The 25,832-nt window shown below is 36.4% G+C and overlaps 1 protein-coding gene across 1 annotated transcript; it reads right to left on the bottom strand.

Annotated features, from left to right (window-relative positions):
* Nucleotides 1–1,201: 1,201 nt before the first annotated feature.
* On the bottom strand, nt 1,202–25,566 carry LOC137617001 (uncharacterized). Its single transcript, XM_068346862.1, has 4 exons — nt 25,532–25,566; nt 7,353–8,396; nt 7,102–7,217; nt 1,202–1,568 (listed from the first exon to the last, which is right to left on the bottom strand). Exons 1-4 carry the CDS (start codon nt 25,547–25,549, stop codon nt 1,418–1,420), a joined length of 1,329 nt encoding a protein of 442 aa, XP_068202963.1. The 5' UTR covers nt 25,550–25,566; the 3' UTR covers nt 1,202–1,417.
* Nucleotides 25,567–25,832: the final 266 nt, after the last annotated feature.

Here is a 25,832-nt window from a genome sequence, read left to right as displayed (position 1 = left end):
CTCTATACACTCTTCTCTATCATCTAGACTTGTATTTCTTGAATATTCTGCAAACAGAGCCCTGTAATACTATTTCCATGAACATAGTGATGGTTTCTCTTTAAACATTGTTTCCTTTGCACATTCAATTCTCAGATCCATCTTCCTCTCATCATTTCTCTCTTTGTTTGTAAATTATAAAGGGATAATTAAAAATTCCTCAAATTTCATGTTTATTAATAATAACAATAACAACATACATTCCACGAAATATAATCTCGTGCAATATAAGACTTATTATACACTAAGAAATGAATCTCAACAACAGTTGTGTCTTTATAAACTATAAAACAAAAGGTTGCAACGAACGCTGCCTAAACTCTACGTCAAAATAAATAATACTCACTTTTCAAGCACCTGCAAAATTAGCGGAAATGGAACTGAGAAGCAATGTTCATTGTTCCCGTTCATCTTTTAACGTAACGATACGTATTTTAAAGAGTAATGTGGTGAATGAATATTTATGGAAGCCGTCTACTTTCTTGTTCTTTGGGTATTGATAACTTTAGTTTTGATGTGGTCTAATACCCTTCGGACAAGATGTATTTAAGGTGAAATGCAAATATAAACGTAGATATTTGCTAAGTCACTTGAGTGATTACTAGCAGGGATATATATATATATATATATATACGTATATATATACATATATATATATATATATATATATGTATATATAGTATATATACATATATGTAGTAAAATATAAGGAATCAATATACTATGTTATAAAAGAGGGTTACCCATTACCCATAAATTTCATGATTAACCAATAATTTAAACCACCTCCTTGGAAATCATCACTATTCACTTATTTGTACTGTCATTTACTCTTGAATTCTGTCTATTTTCCCTTTTCGCGTCCTGTCAAAGAAAATATGTCATTGACTAGATGTACCTCGAAAAAACACCTCTCTATTCATGGTTCACTGACTGTTTTAATAGCCTGAATTAATGAACATAAGCTTAATGGGTGGGGAAATATATTTTCCGTCACCATATAGCTCTGTGATGGGGCCAGTACCAGACGGGTGAGGTTTTGATTAGATAATACGTGATTAGTTTTTGTTTTTGGAGACATTTTGATGTTCTGGAAGACCAGAAAAGGCCATTGGCTCTATTGGTAGCTTGGTTTCCTTTAGTAACCTCAACCCTCCCCCCCCCCCCCATGTATAAAGAATAAAAGGGCAGTGTCACTCGATTTCTAGAACTTGGTGGTTTTTCCACTATCTTCAATACAGCTATTAAATATAGCTTCTTATCAGCCATTTCCGCAATTATATTTGAAAAGTCATCAGTGGGGAATGTATTTTAGTCTGCGCTAACGAAGCAGGAGAGAGAGAGAGAGAGAGAGAGAGAGAGAGAGAGAGAGAGAAATTTACGGGTGAGGAACATCCGCCGAGAAACCGTGCTTGGGATGAGCCGAGTAATTGACCACCTGCAACTTTCCGTCCTTATCATGGAAGCCGTAGCGACCGTGCACTAGACCGTTGCCGTCTCTCTCCTCGTAGCGGAACTGGCGGTTGTACCTGAAAGCAAAGGAGGAGGTATATTAAAGATTGGTTAGTGGGCTGCTAAGTTCCTGAAAGCAAAGGAGGCTGAGAAACATCAAGATGGGTCTGTGGGCTGCGCGGACAACATACTCAGTAATGCTCAACCATGGTCAAAAACACTATACTAGTGTCAGTACAACCAGCTCCATTGCATCAATGTTCTTACTTGCTTATTTACCATCATTTGTGTAGGTACATGTTTGTTTGGTTAGTTTTATTAATTTATTTGTTGTTATGATGATTTATATGGGAAAGGGTTTGTAGACCTATACCCTGAATTGTATTAAAAAATCAACCGTGAAAGCTATGTTCTTAGATATTTTAAGGAGAGAAAGTTGGATTTCTAGGTACTGGCAATTAGTAAAGCAAAAGTGAAAGGCCAGTGTGTCCAGTAGTATTGGGCAAGACAAAAAATTATTTTGTCTGGGGAGACTGAAAAATGTGGAACTTAGGCATTTGTCAGTAGTATTGGTGAAAGAGTAAAATCTGTGATGGTTGGTAACAACATTTAAGTCTAGAAGTAGAAAACAAAGAACATGAATTAAATTTTTTCTAGGAGAGCCTTAATCTGTGCTAGGCTGTTTTTTTTTTTTAACATGGAAGGATGGTTGTACTAGGAGATTTGAATGCAAAGGAAGGTAACTGCACGAGATAGAGATATTAGTAGGTATGAAGTCTCTGATTCTAAAGTTAATGAGAATGGACATTCTTCTGTGCATGTTTTTTGAAAGAGGCTTGGTTTGTGGCAATATTCTTTTTTTAAGACACGATAAGTAGCTGGACATGTATCTGATTATTAATTGATTGAAGCAAAAGTTAAGGTGGGTGTAAATTGGAAAGGAAATTGGGATATTGTGGCTGGGAATGTAAGCAAGGGGATTGGATACGAAGAAAGAGAAAAGTGCACATAAAGAGGGAAATTGTAAACTAAAAGACAAGGTTAAAGAACCAGAAGTTTACAGATTCCAGAGTAAGGTCATTGGAACAGCTTAAAGTGTTTGAGTGTGTAGGAGGTAAAGAAAAAAATGGAATAGATACAGCAGGTTTGTGCTTGGGACGATCAAACGTTTAATAAAGCGACAAAATAAGACTATTTTAAGCGCAGTTGCATGACAGGGGAGAAGAACAAGTGTTTGGCATAGGAGTTGACGGATAGTCAAGAATAAGTGTGAGAGAAAAAGAGGGCCAGTAACAAAACTAGAGGGTCGAAGGTGTATAGGAAATTCAGGGAGAATAATTAGTGGCCTTACGGGGAAATTGAAACAAGAGAAATGTAGAGCAATTAGATCTTGGAAAAACAGATGCAAGTCGGATATAACTTTAGGCCTGGGTTAATGGGTTGAATTTTTCAAGATTTGTTGGAAAGGGACGATAGTATGGAGTCAAGAGCTGACTGTTACAAGATCAGAAAATGTAAATGCAAAACTCAGAATGCTTTTGCATATGGATTTTAAAGAATTAAGCAATTTAATTATGATGTCGATTAAGGGGAAGACACGAGTTGATGGGATTATAAGTGAGATGCTTAGGCTGTGTGATTAAGGGGTTCACCAGGGTTCGTTATTTCACAGCACTGAACCATCCCTGGTTTTGCTCAACTAGAAAGAAGGAAGAGTGTGTGTTCAAGAAGTGTTAGGAAGGAAGAGAGGTAGACTTGGAATGTGTGTGTGTGTGTGAGAGAGAGAGAGAGAGAGAGAGAGAGAGAGAGAGAGAGAGAGAGAGAGAGATGGTGCATGTGAGACGGTTAATGTAGGGAGTTAATGTACTACAGATGAGCCTTCTGTGCAGGTGTTTGAAGCTGCTAATGTCGTGGAAGTTTCTTGTAGAGGGTTTTTATCTCATGAACTGTTTTTTTCTCAGCAGCCAATCCCTTATCGTTTAAAAAGACATAATCCTCTCAAATTCAGAATTTTACCTGGTTGATAAAATAATACTTTTTTTTTTTTTTAATGTGGCTTTATTGCAATAAGTAATTTTTTCATGAAGGAATCATATAAAATTTTCAATCGCTAACAAAAGTGTGAAAGTGAGATTCTAGCTCTTGGTGCGTAGCGGTTGGTCTGTGTCCAGTTGGTGACAGCAGACTGAATCCGTTAATTGACTCTTTATAGCCACCGTTTTTCCTTAACAGTAGTAACCTATATGAAGAAGAGCCACGGTTTCCAACATTGAAGGTCTCTCTCTCTCTCTCTCTCTCTCTCTCTCTCTCTCTCTCTCTCTCTCTCTCTCTCTCTCTCTCTCTCTCTTCTCATTTGTTGCATGCTGGATTCAGGTATTTGTACTATATTTGAAACATATCTCTCCCTTGGCAACAGATTGCTAAGTTTTTGACATGTGGCTATTTATGACGGATTTGTCACTAACAAGATGCCATGGTGGAACTTTGTTGAGATTAATTATTTTTATTATTATTATTATTATTATTATTATTGTTGTTGATGTTATTATCATTGTTATTATTATTATCATCATCATCATTATTATTATTATTATTATTATTATTATTATTATTATTATTGTTGTTGTTGTTGTTGTTGTTGTTGTTTTTACTATTATTATTATTATTATTATTATTATTATTATTATTGTTATTATTTTTATTACTATTATTATTTTCTAAACTAAAACCCTAGTGGGAAAAGCATAATACTCTAAGCCCAAGAGGCCCAACAAGGAAAATAACCCAGTGAGAAAAAAAGAAAACAAATAAACTAAAAGAAAAGTAATGAACTATTAAAATAAAATATTTTAAGAACAGTAACATTTGCAACCCAAGAAAAATCCCGACCTTCTGTAAATCCTTGATGTTTCTATGCAATCTAATAAAAAACCAGAAAAAAAAATCATATTAATTTGATCGATCTCCAGATTATTCATTATCAATGAGGCAAAAGAGGAAGAGAACATTATTTTATATATTTTCAGTAAAATGGCTGTGTTGCTTTCTGCCTATTAATAAATCAGTTAATGGAGGTTAGCTGCAGCTCACGGGTTGATTCTCCTCTTTAGTAGGTTGGTCAGGGCACTAGCCACCCGTTGAGATACTACCGCTAGAGAGTTATGGGGTCTTTTGACTGGCCAGATGGTACTACTTTGGATCCTTCTCTCTGATTACGGTTCATTTTCCCTTTGCCTACACACATCCACACTGAATAATCTTTACATATTCTCCTCTGTCCTCATACACCTGACAACACAGATTACCAAACATTTCTTCTTCACTCAAGGGGTTACTGCACTCATTGTTCAGTGGCCACTTTCTTCTTGGTAAGGGTAGAAGGGACTCTTTACCTATGGTAAGCAGCTCTTCTAGGAGAAGGACACTCCAAAATTAAGCCATTGTTCTCTAGTCTTGGTTAGTGCCATAGCCACTGTACCATGGTCTTCCACTGTCGTGGGTTAGAGTTCTCTTACTTGAGGGTACACTCGAGCACACTATTCTCTCTCATTTTCTTCCTCTTGTTTTGTTTAACTTTTTACTGTTTATATAGGAGATATTTATTTTAATGTTGTTACTCTTCTTGAAATATTCTATTTTCCATTTTTCCTTTCCTCACTGGGCTATTTTCCCTGTTGGAGCCTCTGGGCTTATAGCATCCTGCTTTTCCAACTAGGGCTGTAGCTTAGCTAGTAATAATAATAATAATAATAATAATTATAGAAAAAAAAGAATAATGAGAAAATGCTTAACCGAAGTTTCCTTTGCTACCACAAGTTCCGTAGCTCTGAGATGCTGACTTGTCATGGTCATAGATGAAGACATTTTAAATTAAGCGATTTCCATAGTTTTTCGGTGTGTGTGTGTGTGTGTGTGTGTGTGTGTGTGTGTATGTTAGATAGTGAGAGAGCAATTTTTTTTTTGCTTTCAAACGGAAGTCTGGCGTTTGAATTTGTGTTTAAAAACTCGTTGCTACCCTCAAGTGTCTTTTTCAATCTCGTGGCTTCAATATAGATAAAATTTATCATATACGTTGACAGACCAGTATTACAACAAAGATGTTTGATGTAGCTTTTAGTATACATTTCTATAGTATAAGAATTCTTTCACTCAAAGTTATTTTTTTTTTTTTCGTAACTGTCAACGAAATGACGGTAATTTATGATATTGAATAAACCACTCTATGAACATGTGTATATTATACAAATTCATTTTTAAAAGCAAGTATAAGTAGTAAATTGAGTAAGAGCTAAATGGCGAAATTGCTGTCCGTTTGCCCCTTTTACTTTTACTCTGAATAGAAAAGAAAATGTCATCTTCTCCAGCCTTTCTCCCTTTGTCTTCAAAGTGTAGAAAATTAATTCGTTAAACGCGGAAACCAGATCGTTCCTGTTAAATTTCCGCTTTGGAAATTTAGCTTTAATGAAAGAAATGGACTTGAAAAAGATTTCGTGTGAATTTGATAGTTTTTTATCTCTACCTCCGTTATGTGTGTGTGTTTGTTTGTGAACAGCTTCCTGGCCACAATTTTAATCCTATAGAAATGAAATTTGTCGGTATTAACTGTTATGCAAAAAGCTGGAAATGATTGAATTTTGGAAGGTCAAGGTCACGGTTAAGCAAAATGTCCCATTCACGTAATCAGCCGTAAGTTTAGACATTGTTGTCACAGAGACTTCAAAATTGGTTCCTATTTGAGTGTATGAAAATCTACGCCAATTAATACATATTAAGGTTAAATATCAAGGACAAGGTCGAGAAATATGCTGCCGCGGTGGAGGTCTGTGCTCTACTGAGTGGCCCGCTAATTTAGTACTGTATTTTTCAAAAGGAAGCCCATAGCATCGTTCACTACTACTACTACTACTACTACCACCACCACCAATAATGTAAATGAAAACATCAACGAGACAGAGAACATGAATTGTAGACTTTTTGATGAGGGAACAAGAGAATGGTCATACTGTTAACCTTATTTAGCCCAACCCAGAAATATACTAACGAACATTGGTTGTTCTTTCTACGTTTTACTGAAGGTAAACAACGAATGTCCTTTTAAGTTTAGGCGAAATACAAGAACAGTGATACAGCTAGTATTCAAATGGAGAATATGCCTTCTCTGAGAGCTTCTCGCAGCCGTTTCTAGTCCACTACAGGACAAAGGCCCCAGACATGGCCTTATTCATGTCTGGGGTTTGGTCAGTTTTTATCACCACACTGGCCACTGCCGATTGATGATGATGGGAGAATTTCGTCTGATCGCTTACAGCAAACCAACCTAGTATGGGTGGCCCTGACTAGTATAGATCTGCTGATAATTGATGCACAAACCCTTTCACCACGTTACGGTATCCCCACTAAAAAAATGATGTATAATAATGTAGACTAAATATAAGAAGAATAAGTAAATTTTGCAATCTTCTGAAAATTAGAGTAAGCTTGGTAACAAAAATCGAGAAAAGAAGAGACAGAATTTTCAGAAATAACTGCGTTTTAGGATCATTTGAATACATGTAAACTTAAGAAGACTGTATTACGGTAATGTACTGAGCATTGATAAGTCAAACTCACCCTTTTCCTGTGTCGTATCCAAATCGGTAAGAATGGGGTCCTTGTTGTCCATGAATCTGGAAGGCCAGTCGACCCGCACCTTTTGCATTTTCAACAGCAGCTGCATCTGCTGCAAACTGTTTGGAAACGAAAGATTAAATGATTATAGTACTGCCAAGATATTATATAGTATAAGAAATTCGAAAAAGTATATGATTTCTATAAGGCTTTCTTACATACGCATCTATATAATAAGGTATTACCCTTATTACCTTTAAACCATTCTCATCCAGGTGACCCCCACCGTGGGGAACATCTCTTTTCTCTTTGACAGGTTCGTCTGTCTTTTCCTGCTTCGTCAGGTAATTGTTCAAGGGCGGGCGTTTCTGGTCCTTCGGTGAGGGCTCCTTGTACTGTTCGGTTAACTCCTCTTCATAGTAAGGAGGCAGATCATCTTCATACTGGGATAGAGTTTCTTGGTATTCCGGTAAAATCTCGTCTTGGTAATGGGGCTTGTTTTCACTTTGAGGAGGATACTGTGGTCGTTCTTCCTGATACTGTGGCCTTCTTTCTTCCTGGTACTGTGGTCTTCTTTCTTCCTGATATTGTGGTCTTCTTATCTCCTGATACTGTGGCCTTTTTTCTTCTTGGTACTCAGGCCTTCTTTCCCCTTGGTACTCTGGACGGCGCTGTTCCTCTTGGTGAAGGGGTGGTCTCTGTTCTTGATATTGAGAACTTACCTCGTCTAAGTAGACAGGAGGCTCACGGTTTCTGATGGCCGGTTTTGGACCTTCATGAACCAGTGGCTTTCTTGGGTGCTGAGGTTGCTCTACGAAGACGGATTCATCTTCGGGATAAAAGGAATCGTCTTCAAAGACGGTAGGAAATTCATCATAGTCAAAGTATTGGGGCTCAGGTTGACGAATTGGCTGTTTCTGGTGTCTAGGTGGATACTGGGGTCTTTTTTGAGCCTGCTGGGGCACTGGCCTGTGGCGATACTGGGGAGGCAAAACGTCAGGCTCTGAAAGCTTGTAGTCGGGCTCTCTACCGGGCCTGAACTTCTGCGGACGGGGCCCAGGGAAAGGGTTCCTTGATCTTGATGGAGGAGGAGGAGGACCATGTCTGGGTGGTAAGGGCATGGCTATTCTGCGAGGCAATGGACCACTAGCCATGGGTCCCATAACTGGGCCATCAGATCTTTCAGAAGCTTCTGTCTGACTTCGAGGGATCTCCACAAAATCGTAATAGTCATAAACCGAAGCTGGCATTGAACGCTTCTGAAGCACCGGCGTGCCACACACCAGGCTCACACATATCTGTGGGTCATTAAAAATTGCAATTAATTTTACATGATGGAAATTTGATGCGTCTATTCGTAATTAATGTATTGCATAAGTTTTTCCTACTTCATGACGATTTTATAGCAATCATCAAAATTTCTGATGGAAGAATTGTCTTTTGAAGTAGTTGTAGTCCCTAAAAAGAAACAAGTAAATTTCATGACATTCTTATTTGATAATTTGCCATGAACAAACTCGTTACGAGTCTTAATGATTATGTGTATACCCACATTCTCTCACTCTCTACTGTATATATATATATATATATATATATATATATATATATATATATATATATATATATATATATATATATATATATATAAACAGTATATATATATATGTGTGTGTGTGTTGGTGTGTGTGTGTGTGTTGGTGTGTGTGTGTGTGTTTATTGTGTGTATGTACTCTATGTATGTATCACCTCTTATTTCTTTGGTCTTAATCTTATTAAATCGCAACTGTTCATTTGTTCATCAGATAAATATTAAGATCTTGTTATTATCATCGTTTCGATAAAAAGTGTGAAAAGGTTGAACCCATATTGCAGTTTGATAGAGGAATAATCGACAGAAAACCTCACTACAGTTTTTTCTGTATTTATCATTTGAAAGGAAACCATACTCATCCTCTCATTCAGGTTTAAATAACAGATGACGGGTTGGGCCACGACGGTAAAATATTACCCAGGTGTGGTAGATCCAATACCTTTTTCTCGATATTGCGCGAGGTGGGAGGTTTACCAGCATTGCTGATTCTAAAACTCTTGCTTTGTAGGTGGTATTAACTGTTTATTCTTTTTAATTTGTTTTTTGTGGGGTGTCAAATCCTTTTGAGCAAGAGAGCTTGGGTCCTGACTAACCACCAGAGTACATGTCAATCATTACAAGCAGTATTGCCACATTTTTTTCTTTGGAATTGTGGTATTCGAGTGGGTTATTATCCAAAATTTTCTTCCCTGAGATGCGTTAATGTCTTTTGATTCAGACCTATATGTTTACCGAAGAACTTTATGAGGATATATCTTTCACTCCCCTTTTCTCATACTAATGAGGATATACATGGTTGAAAGATGAAAAAGTGTTTATTGAATCAAGTTTAAAAGTTACATAAACACCTTCAGTAAGACATACTGTATACTCCCAGTCACAGACAATGTTAGTTACGAGTGACGCTGCAATTACCCTCTGATAATTACTGACCTATGACATAGCAACGGCAGGTGTAGTAAAGATTTCGGAGATGATAAGAGTGTCACGACTGAGATGGTGGGGACACGTGTTGAAGATGAATGGTGGGGAGGGAGTGTGGAGGGTTTGTGAGGAACCTATAAGGGGTAGGGGGGGGGGAAGATCAAGAGAAATACAGAAAATTAGATGGCGAGATAAGGAGAAGGATGATAGGGAGGAAAGAGGTCTGGTAGAAGAGGATGCTTTTGATAGAAGGTATTGGAGAGGGCGCATCAGACAACCGACCCCTTAGTTAACTTTAGGGGTTAACGGTGGGAAAGTAGAAGAAGAATTCACTTTGTCTGAGTAATTAGTCTTGCTTTTCCCAAGTTCTCATTGTAGAACAGAGTTTCTTTCAGGAGAGTATTTTGTGTGAATGCGTTTTGCACTGGTGGTGTTCTCCGTGCAGAACTATCAGTGAAAACCTGCAAGACGTTGCTCTTGCGTTTGGATAATTCAGGCGATTAAAGTAATGTCTCTCGTTTCGTTTTTTTAGGTCTTGTTTCTGTTTTCACTTGATTGAAAATCTCTCGTTGCGTCTTTTATTGTTATTGATTCCGTCCTTTTATCTGTAGTCAAGTTTTTCGTTTTGTTGGTTAATTATTCCTTTTGTAATTTGAAGTGTTTTTAATTCGGTGCATTGTCATTGATAATATTTATTAGATTTTATTTCGCGATGAATGATACTCTGTTGCTGGTAATTTATCTGATTTTGCCGTAAGATTAAACCTCTCTCTCTCTCTCTCTCTCTCTCTCTCTCTCTCTCTCTCTCTCTCTCATTGTAATAATGAGATGCTTGTCTCCCAGAATGTACCACATTGTACTACTTTGACCTATAAGGTGACTTATGCTTGGCACCTTCGGTGATCAGCTGACCTTGGAACCGTATTATTATTATTATTATTATTATTATTATTATTATTATTATTATTATTACTTGCTAAGCCACAACCTTAATTGGAAAAGCAAGATGTTATAAGCCCAGGGGCCCCAACAGAGAAAATAGCCCAGTGAGGAAAGGAACCAAGGAAAAATAAAATATTTTAAGAACAGTAACAACATTGAAATAGATATTTCCTATATAAACAATAAAAACTTAAATAAAACAAGAGGAAAAGAAATTAGATAGAGTAGTGTGCCCGAGTGTACCCTCAAGCAAGAGAGCTCTAACCCAAGACAGTGGAAGACCATGGTACAGAGGCCATGACACTACCCAAGACTAGAGAACAATGGTTTGATTTTGGAGTGTTCTTCAACTACAAAAGCAGCATACCATAGCTAAAGAGTCTCTTCTACCCTTACCAAGAGGAAGGTAGCCACTGAACAATTACAGTGCAGTAGTTAACCCTTTGGGTGAAGAAGAATTGTTTAGTAATCATTTTAACTTTCTTATCTGCCATAATGAGATTAACTAACGAATTTTTATTTTTCCAAAGCTTTCAAAAGTATTCCTTTGGCTCCATAAAATGAAAAAAATTGTTTTTGTAGGAGATTTTATTTTAAAAAGTTGCAAGATGTTTTAGAATTGTTTATCTATCTCTATATAACTTTAATTTTTATTGATGTCATGCGATATATTCGAAATTAAATCTTCAAAATTAACTTTTCTCAAATGAGTATTCTACTATGTAATGCTAAATTTCACCAAAAAGAAAATTTGATTTGATACAATTAGAAAATTTAGAACTCAGATAGGGCTATAGGGTAACAAGTAACTTGAGCCGTATCTCAGTTTTGCTTCCATAAGACAAGTATAACGAATTTCGTCTCTTCAATTTAAAGAAAAAAATAGAGCATCGAATGAGGTAGAATTATTTAAGTATATAAGAACTATGATCTCCGATACAGGGTCTTTAGAATTAGAGTTTAGTGAAAGGTTGAAGTAAAATTTGGAAATCAAATCCCCTGAAATTGCAGATAAAAATCAGATTATATGTCAGTTTAGTGAGATTGGTGTTACTGTATGGACATGAGTCATGATATGACAATGAAAAAATCGCCAGTAGATTTAGTAGATTTAATAACAAACCCTTCAAAAGTATATTGGGAGTTAAATGGCAGGACAGGAATAGAAATGAAACTATGAGAGAGATTACTCGAGTGCCATTTGTGGATGAGATCATGATGAGGGGTAGATGGAGATGGTTTGGGCATGGTCTTTGCACTCCCCAAGAGAGATTAGTTCATCAAACGTTCAGCTGGGCTCCACAAGGCACTAGAGGAGTTGGAAGACCCAGACCTATATGGCTGTGGACTATGAAGCGCGAAGTAGGAGATGATGAATGGAGAACTATTGAATTAAAAGGTCAAGATAGAGACGACAGGCGAAATCTAACCGAGGCTCTTTGCGCCAATAGGCGTAAAAGGGATGGTGAAGATGATGATGATAATGAATACTATACGGAAAAGACATTATTTCCGTGTTGCGATATGCAAGACTTTTCCGAGTCCTATCAGCCTCAATCTTGTCGAGTGAAATGAAATGCTAATTTCTCTAATATCATTATATTATTATTGTAGGGATCGCGTGACCTGATTCACATTTCACTAATATGCTTTGTTTGAACGTGCGCCTAACCTTTACGCAACCTCGTTTTAATTGGCAGGGTCCAGAAAAGGCTTTCTTTTTTAGCATGTGGGGACAGGGAAAATCGCTGTGAAAAGTATATCGTGTCTTTATTAAAGGTTTAAAGATTGCTCGTGAGTGGCAGAGACTAGTGGCAACTGGCAAGCCATTATTGCATTATCCGCCATCACCCAACCAGGGTAGGACTAGCGGGAACCAGGTAGTGGATGGTAATGACTAAGCCTAGCTGCCTAGGGGACTATCCATAGCTCATAAGGACAAGTGAAATATGTTGTCCCGCGAGCTTGACTGAATAGTGAGTAATAGACCGAGTCACAGATTATTCCACCTAGCTGCCATAGCTTAATAATAATAAAAAAAAAACATTCATGAGTACACTGTTAAATGTGTTAGCACGGACTTATAATCGTCTAAATTGTTGTTGTGGTCGGTAAAGTACAGATGAAAACCAACTGGTTGATGGAGAGGTTGTGTTAGACCACACATAAAATGTGTTGTATGATCCCAAGTAAAAGAAAGTAAATTATCAAGAAAAATATAACAGTTTACAATAACAGGAGAATTAAATGAGCCTAATCGTTATGTACCTCGCTTAAATGTAATCCGATGAACAAACCACTAATGCAATTTTACAAATAATTTTGGCGTTATCTGAACAGCAGAAGGAACAAGATATCAATGAGGATAACCGACGCAATCATTATAAAAAATCAAATTTCTTTAATAAAAAAAGAACAAATGATGTTTTTAGGCTTAGTGGTCTCGAAGTCCTGAGAAGAAAAAAAATCACGTGTGACTCGAGCTGTCTTCTCTCATCCACCTGATGGGAAATGAACATCTGGTGTGGTGGAATGTCCAGGAAACTTCAGGTAGACTCCTTCTCTCTCCTTTTACCCCTCCTGTTTTCCTCATTCCCCTCTCTTTGTTCCGTCCCCTCCCACCACCTGTAATATTCTTTTTTCCAGAGATTCTTTCCCCATTTAGAAGACATTGTCACAAAAAACATAACCGGAATCATGAGAAACTCGTTGCCAAGTTTTCTTGTAATACGAATGCTTGCATGAAAGGTATTTATTCTATTCGCTTGATAATAAACTTGTTTTTGGTGAGTTACGAAACTTGCGATGCATCGCTGTCTGGAAAGCATTCTTTAACTCATTTTATTTCAGTTAAATACGATGTATTTTCAATATTGCCTAGACATACGGTATATGCATATACTCTACTTCCATATGTTTAGACAGTGCTTTTGGCTCATGTTAACTAGAGCTATGCATTCCATCTATCGCCAGCCAGTTTACCCAGTTGCAAATGGGCACTATTGTCTGAACTTTGGGGTCATAGGGTAGCAACCTCATCTTTGAGGGATGTAGGGATGGCGTTTCCAGTCCCATTTTCGTTTTCATAGCCTCCATAAATGTTGGTTGTAATTATTTTCAGGGTAGTGGACATGTGGTCCCAAATATTCGCAGCCTGAACACCGAACCACTTGGTTGTATATATATATATATATATATATATATATATATATATATATATATATATATATATATATATATATATATCTGTGTTTATATGTATGTATATATAGTATATATATATATATATATTATATATATATATATATATATATATATATATATATATATATCATCATAATCATCTCCTCCTACGTCTATTGACGCAAAGGGCCTCGGTTAGATTTCGCCAGTCGTCTGTGTTTTCAGCTTTTAATTCAATACTTCTCCATTCATCATCTCATACTTCGCGCTTCATAGTCCTCAGCCATGTAGGTCTGGGTCTTCCAATTCTTCTAGTGCCTTGTGGAGCCCAGCCGAATGTTTGGTGAACTAATCTCTCTTGGGGAGTGCGAAGAGCATGCCCAAACCATCGCTAACTACCCCTCATCATGATCTCATCCACATATAGCACTCCAGTAATCTCTCATATAGTTTCATTTCTAATCCTTTCCCGCCCTTTAACTCCCAATATCCTTCTGAGGGCTTTGTTCTCAAATCTACTAAATCTATTGGCGATTGTTTCCTTGTCATACCATGACTCATGTCCATAGAGTAAGCCGATCTCACTAAACTAATATATAATCTGATTTTTATATGTAATTTCAGGCGATTTGATTTCCAACTTTTACTTAACCTAGCCATTGTCTGATTTGCTCTTTTCAATCTTTCACTAAACTCTAATTCTAAAGACCCTGTATTGGAGATCATAGTTCCTGAATACTTGAATGATTCTCCCTCATTAATCATTTCTCCTTCCAATAGCATTTCTTCTTCCATTGCATACTCCGTTCTCACATCTCTATCTGTTTTTCTATTCATCTTCAGCCAAACCTCGCGTGATATTTCGTACATTCTGGTTAGCAAGCATTGCAAATCTCGTGGTGTTCTGCTAACAAGGACAGCATTATCAGCCTACTCCAGGTCTGCTAAATTCCTATCACCAATCCAGTCCAATCCTTCTCCACCATCTCTGACTGTTCTACACACTACAAAGTCCGTGAGGAGGATAAATAACATAGGTGCCAACACATTCCCTTGGAGTACTCCACTGTTCACTGGAAATTCATTTGATAAGACTCCATTAACATTAACTTTGCACCTATTATGCTCACGAACAGACTCAATCAAATTTACATATTTAAGAGGAATTCCATAATATATATATATATATATATATATATATATATATATATATATATATATATATATATATATATATATATATATATAGGCCTAAAATATTTTACATATCAGACTGGGACACTGCATGAAGAAAAAAAATTTCTATAAAATTTCTGAAGCAGCCTACTCAAAAATGCCGATTTATTCGTGCCGGGAGAAAGTGAATATCTACACCGGAATCCGAAAAGAAAGTATTTATCAGCCATAAAACCGTTATGTTGTCAATAGAACTGACAGATGGCGCCCGTCGGTTCGGGGAGCTCTGCTCTGCAAATAAGTTGGTCACTACTTCTTAGCCTTTGTGTGTTTTACGCGCATGCGCGCACTGGGGTGTTAAATACGTTAAGTAAAAGTGACTGGCGGATTCGTCATTGTTGATTTATGGCTTTTACGAATTTTTGGTTTCGCTTTACTTGATTCTTTGCAATGAAAAAAAAAGTTTATCTCTTATCACATGATCCCTTGTTGCTATTTTACATTTTTTTTTCATAAGATAGTGTTCTCATATTATTATTATTATTATTATTATTATTATTATTATTATTATTATTATACTTTTCCATCTAGGGTTGTAGCTTAGCAAGTAATAATAATAATAATAATAATAATAATAATAATAATAATAATAATAATAATAATAATAATGGGGATACGTTGTGATTAAGGGGCGATTCATGTCAACAGAGACTTAATTGGATCTATAAATAGTGTACTCTGTGTTGAGGGAATGATAAGGGGAGAGGGGGTGAGACTAATTTTCTTCCCTACAGCTGTCCAAATTCTTAACTCTTACTTCATAGTACAACAGCAGCCCCCCCCCCCCTTCCTCCCCTTGACTCACGAAACTGAATAGCCACCGGGACCCCAACGCTGATCCACATGGCCCAAATTCATGAATCCATGAGGGGGATTCCAGTGAATGATTTAGTGAGTATTCGATCCTGCACTGTGGATGCAATTCACAATTCTTTGGTCGTGAATTCACTGCTCTTTATTATTCTGAATAATTCAATGCTCTCTGTAAAGTTGCTGTTCATGAGACTTCCTATATTGTTATGTCTTTCTCTCGTTTTTCATAATAAAAATTGGTCAAAACAGTAATTTTGATTTAAAATATGAGTAAAGATGGGGCAGTAAATTTAACCTCCGTCAAGGGTTGTAAACGTTATATAGGCTGTCTGAGCATAGGTCTGGCAGTGATTTTAGCCTTCAGGAAGCATTTTAAACGTTATAGATGGTGTCTGAGCAAAGGTCTGGCAGTGATTTTAGCCTCAAGGAAGCGTTTTAAACGTTATGGATGCTTTTTTTGGGCCAAGATCTGGCAGTGATTTTAGCCTTACGAAGTGTTTTAAACGTCATAGATGCTTTTTGGGGCAAAGATCTGGCAGTGATTTTAGCCTTCTGGAAGTGTTTTAAACGTCATAGATGCTTATTGGGGCAAAGATCTGGCAGTGATTTTAGCCTTCTGGAAGTGTTTTAAACGTCATAGATGCTTTTTGGGGCAAAGATCTGGCAGTGATTTTAGCCTTCTGGAAGTGTTTTAAACGTCATAGATGCTTATTGGGGCAAAGATCTGGCAGTGATTTTAGCCTTCTGGAAGTGTTTTAAACGTCATAGATGCTTTTTGGGGCAAAGATCTGGCAGTGATTTTAGCCTTCTGGAAGTGTTTTAAACGTCATAGATGCTTTCTGGGGCAAAGATCTGGCAGTGATTTTAGCTTTCGGGAAGCATTGTAAACGTTAAAGATGCTCTCTGGGCAAAGATCTGGCAGTGATTTTAGCCTTCAAGAAGCATTTTAAACGTTATAGATGGTGTCTGGGCAAAGATCTGGCTGTAATTTTAACCAAGACTTTCTGTGATGTCCTTTTTGGGAATTTTTCCCCTGTGGATTTCATAAAAGCATTTCCTCACATTAGGGTTTGTGCCTTTGTAGTGCTACTGGTTTTACAGATTGTAAGCATTCTGTGTCAAAATACTGTATTCCATTTTGCAAAGTAAAGGACATATCACTTCGCATAAAAACACGATGTTTACGATGTTTACGTGTTTGAAAGTGTAACGCCTTTTTGTCTTTTTTTCTTAAGCTCGGGTATGTTCCTCTGTATCCTTATTTTCTCATTTTTTTTCAGTTTTGCGTGCTGTACTTAGCTTTATTTCGTCCACATATATGATTCTATTCTGTGTTGATTTTTTAACATATTGGTTATTATATTTTATGAAATTTTTAGTTACAAGTTAATGCAGTCTTTTTTTATATGAATTTCGGCTGACATTGAATGATTATATATTATTATTATCATAATCAAAATTAGTTATTGCTATTGCCATCATCGTCATAACAATTATCAACTTAACAAATAATTGACATTGAGAGATATGTAAAAACAACGCCGTTGACCATCTTTACAACTCCATTTGATTAGAATAAAGAACAATTTCCCAGATAACAAATTAGTGTGAAATTTTCATTAGCAAGTTTTCACTATATTTAGAAAATAAATTTCCCTTTCTGAATTCCTAGAGATTATACTTTCTAGTTAACGAAACGAGTTATAAATCCTGTTGCGACAGGTAAGCCTTAGGGTTTGAGTCTGCTCCAATCTTCCTATCTCTTCTCGTGATTTATGTTCAAAACACCAACTACATGTGTAGTTTTCCTCGATCTCTCCATAGACCTTCCCTGTCAAACTAGCAAGCTTTGTGTGCTTGTTTGGGGAGGGTTTAAAAGGTTTAATGGCCACTCATGAATGACAGAGGCTAGGGACAGTGACAATGCCCTAGCTAGCAGGACAGTGCCCTAGAGACTGACCACGCATACATATGATCAGCGACCAAGCCTCTTCTCCACCCAATCTAGGACCAGGGAGTGACTCGGCATATAGACCTGTAGGCTCACAATGGTGGTGAGGTTGTAGACACTACATAGCAAGAAACTATCGAGCTTGAGAGGGGGACTTTAGCCCCAGTCTGGCAAATCACCAGGCAGGGACGTTTCCAATAGGCCACCACAACCCTAAAGATTATAAAAGGTAATCTGTCATCTTTCATTCACTTAACGAAACACTTCTTAATAAGTGCAGACTGTCACACTTGTCTTGTCACAAACACCCTTTTGTCGCGAAATTTGCCAGAAACATAGCTTACTTTGCTAGCAAAGGTTTAGCATTAGTCGTCAATTGCAGTTCAATATGAAGTCTTTCAACTTGTATGCTTTTGATAAGTAATAAATAACTTAGTAATGCTTACTGTCAAACGTTTACTATATCCAACTGCTAACAACACTTGCATATGCTTTTAGGTATTAGGTCAAATAGACTTATTCAGTTTAAGAGCTAAGAAACTTATAAGCAAAATGCATCATATCTAAAAATGTAACCATAGAAAAATATCATAAAAATTTAAATGATAATTAAAGTCTAATTACCTGAGGCTTTGCTGCGTTATATTATAGGTAAAAACACAGGTTTTCCCGCGCATACAAATGCGTCCGAGAGGTGTATGGTTAGGGACATTGGACCTTGGTTAGAAATCACCCTACATAGCCTGGTTACAAAGATCAAACTTAAGCCTATGTGTTATAATGGTGGATCTTACAGAGCGTAAATAAAACATATGTTAGTTGTCGAAGGAGATAAGTAGTTTTGGTTACGTATCACATGGCCATAATTGTTAGGCTAATTTGTGACACATGCGAACACATACACAGGTTTCACTTTTTAAACTTATCCTGACGAAAAAGAAAATTCTGTTTAAATCTTGAGTAGAATAAGAGTCCATTTGAAAATTCGACCGAAAACTTATTATATGAATAGATTATAAGAATGACCAGCATATTTTGTTGATATATTTTATGTTCGCTCATTCTTTTAGGCGAGTTATTCAAGTCATTCTTCATTCATTTTACGAGTCTTAGTAATTTTTCGTATTTTTCATGAGATGTGCTCACAATAGAGAATGCTTAGTAATCATACAAAATTTGATAAAAGATAATTCAACAGTCTTTTGAGAACGGTCTTATCTGTCAATTCATATTTTGGGTAACTTGGAGATACTTTCACCAGTATACCCCGTTAGCAGCTTATTCTTGTTAACAAGAAAATCCATTGCCCGTAAGAAAGGGAGAAGTAATCTCACTGGGCGTAGAAGATACGGCTCAGTGGGTAATGGCTGCAAGCTGTTTAGAAAGCTGACGGTTGGTTAGCGGTGATGGCGTCATTCTTTGCAAAACAAATCTTACATTCGAAGTATGACGATTTACCCAATGAAAAGGAAAGCGTTTATTTTTTCTCATTGTCTATTGAGTTTTCGTGACGGTGAGTTGTGAGCGATTGTTAGTTCTTTAATTTGTATTGTGCAACAAGAAGAATGTCCCTTGGGCGCATCGGCTCCCGTACTGAACGGTTCCCGCCGGATGGCGGGAAAATAATTATGTAGAAAGTGGTCTGCCATCGTAACTGATTGGCAGCTGACTTTCGAAGATGAAATTTAATGATGAATTAATGGTATGATATTAATTGAATAAAATTGACATGGACGTATAATTGTCTTCCATAAAACGAGAAAAAACGTTTTATATAAAGCTGCTTGATTTGAGTTTTCTACCTGTTAGTGTAGGTATTCTGAGAAACTTTTGATTTAACTAATAAAATTTTTTTGAAATTACCCTCTCGTGCACTGATAGATTTTGGCTCTATAATAGTGATCTAGAATAATTTGAATGCATCAAATTTCCGTGGTTCTTGAAGATTTGCGAAACAGACAAACAGTGAGGGATTATTTTCTTTACTATCTGCTTCATCACCTTATCACATACTCTTCAAAAATAAGTTGTAGGCTAGTTAATATCCCTTATGTTTCTCACTGCTAAAGCATGCCGCAGCCAGCTTGCTGGCATGTCTCTGGCCATTAATATTCTTCACGCTCTCATGATAGTTCCTAAGCGTTTGCTCCATTGGCAACATGTGTCTGAGATTTCACGAACATCTAATTTACAAGGGAACTTGCTCTAAATTTGGAGGAAATATACTTAATGCAATCTTGGTGGTTTGAATGTATTAAATTTATGAAAAAGAAAATGAAGTATCTGTCATCTATTCGTGAGACTGCGAAAGCACATTTATTTGATTTTCCCCACGCCAAAATTTAGCTAAAACTTAGAATTTACAGAACTAGAGGTCACTTTACGAGTAGGACTAAGTGTTTGAAATCTCCTCCTCTAAGTCTATAGCTTATCTCTATAGACCTTGCCCTTCCTTAAATGATGAGAATACTTTAAAACCTGCTCTTGTTTAATTTGCTGTTTATTTACTTGAAAAGCCTTTTATTAGATTTTACCAGGTATCACATCTACAAAGCTGTCTTTTCCCATCCTTGTTGATATTCGATCAGACTAGCCTCCCGTTTGCTCAATTCACGAGTCTCTTCTGAAATAGTCCTACTGTCTTACTGAGTCACTCGACCTCTGACTCCTGTTAACCATTCCAATGGTGTTTTAGAGATAAAGAGTTTATCCTTCCACATGTCAAGGTTTAGTCGCAGAAAGGTCTTGAGTAGGATTTCGAATTTGTATGCGCAACGAACTTTTAAAATCATTATTATTATTATTATTATTATTATTATTATTATTATTATTATTATTATTATTAAAATTTTGAGGCTTAGAGAGAGAGAGAGAGAGAGAGAGAGAGAGAGAGAGAGAGAGAGAGAGAGAGAGAGAGAGAGAGAGAGAGAGAGCAGTGTTAAATTTATGGTAGTATTTTTTCATGTTCTCATATCCGGGTAAGACGGGGAAGTGGTAAGCATAAGTTTGGCCCTTTTTTCTTGCTAAAAAGCTTTGCGGAAACTTAAACTTACAGTTTCATGAGAAAAAGAGTGTGCCGCCTTGAGGAGTGTATTGTAGTTTGAGTACATAGCGTGGACAAGACTTAATTCTGTTTGCTTGCATTCTGATTCAATATCAAATTTCTCTCTGGAATCCCCTTTCTCTGCTAAGCTGTGTCCTTTAGTATCATTCTAAATCGTGGAATCTCGCTCAGATTTCTCTTCTGAAAGCATTTCTCTTTACAACTCTCCTCTCTTTCCTTGACATTATTCTTGTCATTTTTAGTTATGTATTGTTTGAACTCTCTAGTATCCTTGGTAAGGGCTTGCGATGCTTGGCCCAGTTAAATATGAGGACATTGTTTCTTTGTTTACGTTTCTCTACTTGTCGAGTTTTTTTTTTTTTTTTTTTTTTTTTTTGATACATCGAATCTCTAGCTATTCCATATCGTATATCGTTAACTGGAGACAGCAAAGACAGAAAAACCATACGTCTAATTTTTGAGTTTGGTTTAAAAGACTTCGATTGTAGTAGAGAAATGGAGTCTTTTTCGATTTATTTCATTTTTATATAATTTTACCAAAGTACATTCCACCACAACAGAGGACTAGACATTGTGTAACAGAATCTCCATTTTAATCTACTCTGCAAATAGGTTTGCTCTCAAGCCTTAGTTAATGGATGCTGAACCATAGTCTTTGCTCTACCAGTCAATTGAAATAGAATAAATTGATAAATGAATATTAAATGTTTTGCTCTTAGAAATTTATGGTTGAATGCGTTAATGTCTAGCCTTCACCCCTGTAGATTTGCTAGCTACTCATATAATGATGCTACAATATATCTTTTTGAAAATAGTTTTCAACTGAGTACCTTTAAGTAATATACTGTAAAACAAAGATGACAGCATTCCCTGCTATTATTATCATTACTAGCTAAGCTACAACCCTAGTTGGAAAAGCAGTATGCTATAAGCCCAAGGGTCCCAACAGAGAAACAGCTCAGTGAGGAACAGAAATAAAGAAATAGATATGTTGATATAAGGAAGTTATTACACATTAAGAAAGAATCGGAGATTTCTCGAACTGGTTGACTATCGAATTTATAATTTCAGTTTGCAATTAAGCAGTGACTGTCATCTGGGCTTTCTCGTAAGCTACGCTTTCTATGGATTCGTGTGCGGATATGCTCGCTTGTCCGTGTGAACGTTTCTTGACCTTCATTTTTTTTTTCTTTTTTTACTTTGGTGTCGCCTGACTCCAGAATTCCTTACTTTCCGCCTTACTCTTATGTACAGGTGGACACGGGATTTCCTGGTACACCTCGCTCCGAGGAAGTGCAACCTATCGAGCCCTGACTGTGCGGCAAGTCACCAAACAGATAGTGACAGTGCTCGGTTGAGCTACACACAGGAACTCCACTCAGTAAGGGTGCGACATGGTGCACTTCCTCAAAGCGAGGTGTGCCAGACATTCCTGTGTCTAACTGTACATCTTGGCCAGTTTAAACAATGCCTTTGCCGTAGTCTTTTGTCATTACCTTAATGTTTGTCCTGTAAATATTAAAGTAATACGCACCCAAAATACACAAGTAAAACAATGACTAACAATACATAATCATAGCTCACGGAACCACGAAATTTCCACGCTACCCTTTCGACGTCTCTTGGCTTTCTCTACTAAAGTATCTCCAGCTGGGTTCCGGTAATGTTCCTTAGTTTTTAAGAGGGTCCTTTTTTTTTTTTTTTTTTTTTTTTTTTTTTGCCAGGTGCTTCATCTTTCTTCGGGCTTGCGGTAACCACTGTAAAACTTATCGACTCTCTCTCTCTCTCTCTCTCTCTCTCTCTCTCTCTCTCTCTCTCTCTCTCTCTCTCTCTCTCTCTCTCTCTCTCTTTTAGCTTAATTTCAGAAGCAGCTCTTCTGAAGGATATTTAACTTTTAGAATGACATCTTGGCTTTTATGGTTTTCATTGAATATTTTTTATTTTTTATTTACAATAAACGATACCGACGTCAATGACCTTAGATGTCAGGAAGCCAGAAAACCTCTAATCAGTCAATCAATATCTCTCTCTCTCTCTCTCTCTCTCTCTCTCTCTCTCTCTCTCTCTCTCTCTCTCTCTCTCATACCTAAAGAAAAATTCTTCAGTGTTTAGATCCCACGTATTATTCATTTTATACAAATAGAAAACAGCCAGATAGTTTATGTTGATGCTAATAGTTTTGTTTGTTCAAAACCATTCAAAGTATCGTAGGCCAAATCCAATTCCCATCTTTGGAAATTGGTGCTCGGGTAGTGCGTTGATCAGCTCTTGTTTGATATGATATTGTAATGTTTTTATAATTGAAAAATAATGAAATCGTGTCCGAAAGACTTCAACAATTGAGATAAGTCAGATAAGGAATATCGTTCTTCGATATTCCAGCATTAGCATTTGCTTATTAGAGAATAGAACTAGGTATCGCTTCAGGACTTAGAGTGCCGGGAAAATAAGGACCTTTATCGTTACTGATGATAAAACAAGCCTAGGAATTACTTTTAGATTTTCTTGAGTTAGTATGTCTGTAGTAAGGAGATTTGTGAAATATACAGTCCTGAATGTTATCACCATTACTACTTTATTCACAGATATGTTTTATGTTAAGGCCTTTTTAAATTCATTTTAGCGTTTTATATCTATAGATCACATTCATGTGACATGCTAGTCTCTAAGAACGAATTCATCTCTCAACCCTTCAGATTGTAAATGTAAAAACAATACTCAAGCTGGTGAATACTATAATTTCAAATAAATTAGAATTTCTCTAAAGTCATGATGTAAAAAAAAAGGGACAAATTTAAACATATGAATGTCCCTGAAATTACTTATACCGAACAAGCCGCTGCGAGGTACCTAACGGAATGGGGTGGTAGGTAATTTTGTTTCCAGAATTAGCAAGAGTACATAACTCTTCTACCGTTACCTCCCGTAAGGATATTATTAGTATTATTAATATTATTACTTGCTAAGCTACAACCCTAGTTGGAACATAGGATGCTATTAGCCCATTGGCCCCAACAGGGAAACTAGCCCAGTGAGGAAAGGAAACAAGGAAAAATGAAATATTTGAAGAACAGTAACATTAAAATAAATATTTCCTATATAAACTATAAAAACTTTAACAAAACAAGAAGAGAAATTAGATAAAATAGTGTGCCCGAGTGTACCCTCAAGCAAGAGAAGGGAAAATTAATCGCTACAGGGAATCGCACTTTAAGAAAAAAAGAAAAGAAAGAACTGAAACCAAGCAGAGAGAGAGAGAGAGAGAGAGAGAGAGAGAGAGAGAGAGAGAGAGAGAGAGAGAGAGAGAGAGAGAGGAGAGAGAGAGAGAGAGAGAGAGATATGCAAATAAACTGCAATTTAGGAGAGAACTAGGACACATATGATAAAAAGTAATGACATAGTAGGGAAAAGGAATGCGAACATCGAAGAAGGATAACAGGATATAAATGATGCGAAAGAATGGGAAAATACAAACGATAGGCAGAAGTAAGAGAGAAAAGGAAAGTTTTAATTGTAGAAATAAAATGGAACAGAGGTAAAATTAACTTAAACGCAAAGTGGACATTGGTTATATTCTTTACTAGAATGTTTGAAGTGTTTAGGAAAACAAGTTGAGGTAATGTGAAAACGATTATATATTCTTAACTATCATCAGTTTCATTTTAAATTGAACATGACTGAACAAAAATGTTTGTGTTCAACGGAAAATAGAACTCTTTTTCCGGCTATGAATTACATGAACATTTACACCCCTTGTTGTGGCCACTTATTTTTTATTTTAACGAATGTGTTTGCGGTGTTTTGACTTATGCTTTGAGAATTGCTTCTACGTTAATCTCGCCTTTAATGTTCCGACGGGTGCGAATATATTCCAGGTTTTTCGAAAGATAGCGGAGAAACTTGTAGGGCGGTTTACATACTGAGAAGATTGCTTTTAGAAGTTAAGTGATTTTAGGAAGTAATTGTTACATATTTCTATATTGAGCCTTAAAATATATACACGTATACAATAAATACGCGTATGTCTATCTATATGTACTGTATGTGTTTTACAGGTGTAGACATTAAATATAAATACACTCATATCTATATGTGTGAGCTTATACAGGTGTAGACATTGACTATAAATAACTCATATCTATATGTACTGTATGTGTTTTACAGGTGTAGGCATTGACTATGAATAACTTATATCTATATGTATGTGTTTATACAGGTGTAGACATTAGATGTAAATACAATCATATCTATATGTATGTGTTTATAAAGGTATAGACATTAGATATAATTACACTCATATCTATATGTATGTTTATAGAGGTGTAGAAATTAAATATAAATACACTCATATCTATATGTACGTGTTTATACAAGTGTAGATTTTGAATATAAATACACTCATATCTACAGTATATGTACTGTATGTGTTTTACAGGTGTAGACATTAGATGTAAATACACTCATGTTTATATGTACTGTATGTGTTTTACAGGTGTAGAAATTAGATGTAAATACACTCATGTTTATATGTACTGTATGTGTTTTACAGGTGTAGACATTAAATATAAATACACTCATATCTATATGTAAGTATTTATACAGGTGTAAAAATTCGCCAAAAAACTCATATCGACCGCAAATACCAACAAATACAAATTGAATTTTCCAATTTCCATTGACGACACACACACACACATACTATACACTTGGACCACGGAAGCACACGTACCAAAATCAGTAGCTTCATGTTGACGCCACAGTCTCTTGCAGAAGAATCACAGAAAGCGAGAGGGACCCTTTCCTTATGTAGTCTCGCACCAAACGCCCCCCCCCCCTCCCCCCTCTCCACTTTCCCGTCGTATACACCTCAAGGCCATCCGGGTGGTTCACTGTTAATTGAAGTTTCAATATACAGTATGCTGTATATATATGTATATGTAATATATATATATATATATATATATATATATATATATATATATATATATATATGTATACTGTGTATATATACATATATGTATACTGTATAT

Source organism: Palaemon carinicauda, chromosome 23, assembly GCF_036898095.1.
Source record: "Palaemon carinicauda isolate YSFRI2023 chromosome 23, ASM3689809v2, whole genome shotgun sequence".
In the NCBI taxonomy this organism is placed as follows: Eukaryota; Metazoa; Arthropoda; class Malacostraca; order Decapoda; family Palaemonidae; genus Palaemon; species Palaemon carinicauda.
The sequence above is the reverse complement of the archived record's forward strand: the minus strand, read 5'-3'. Positions and strand labels throughout refer to the sequence as shown.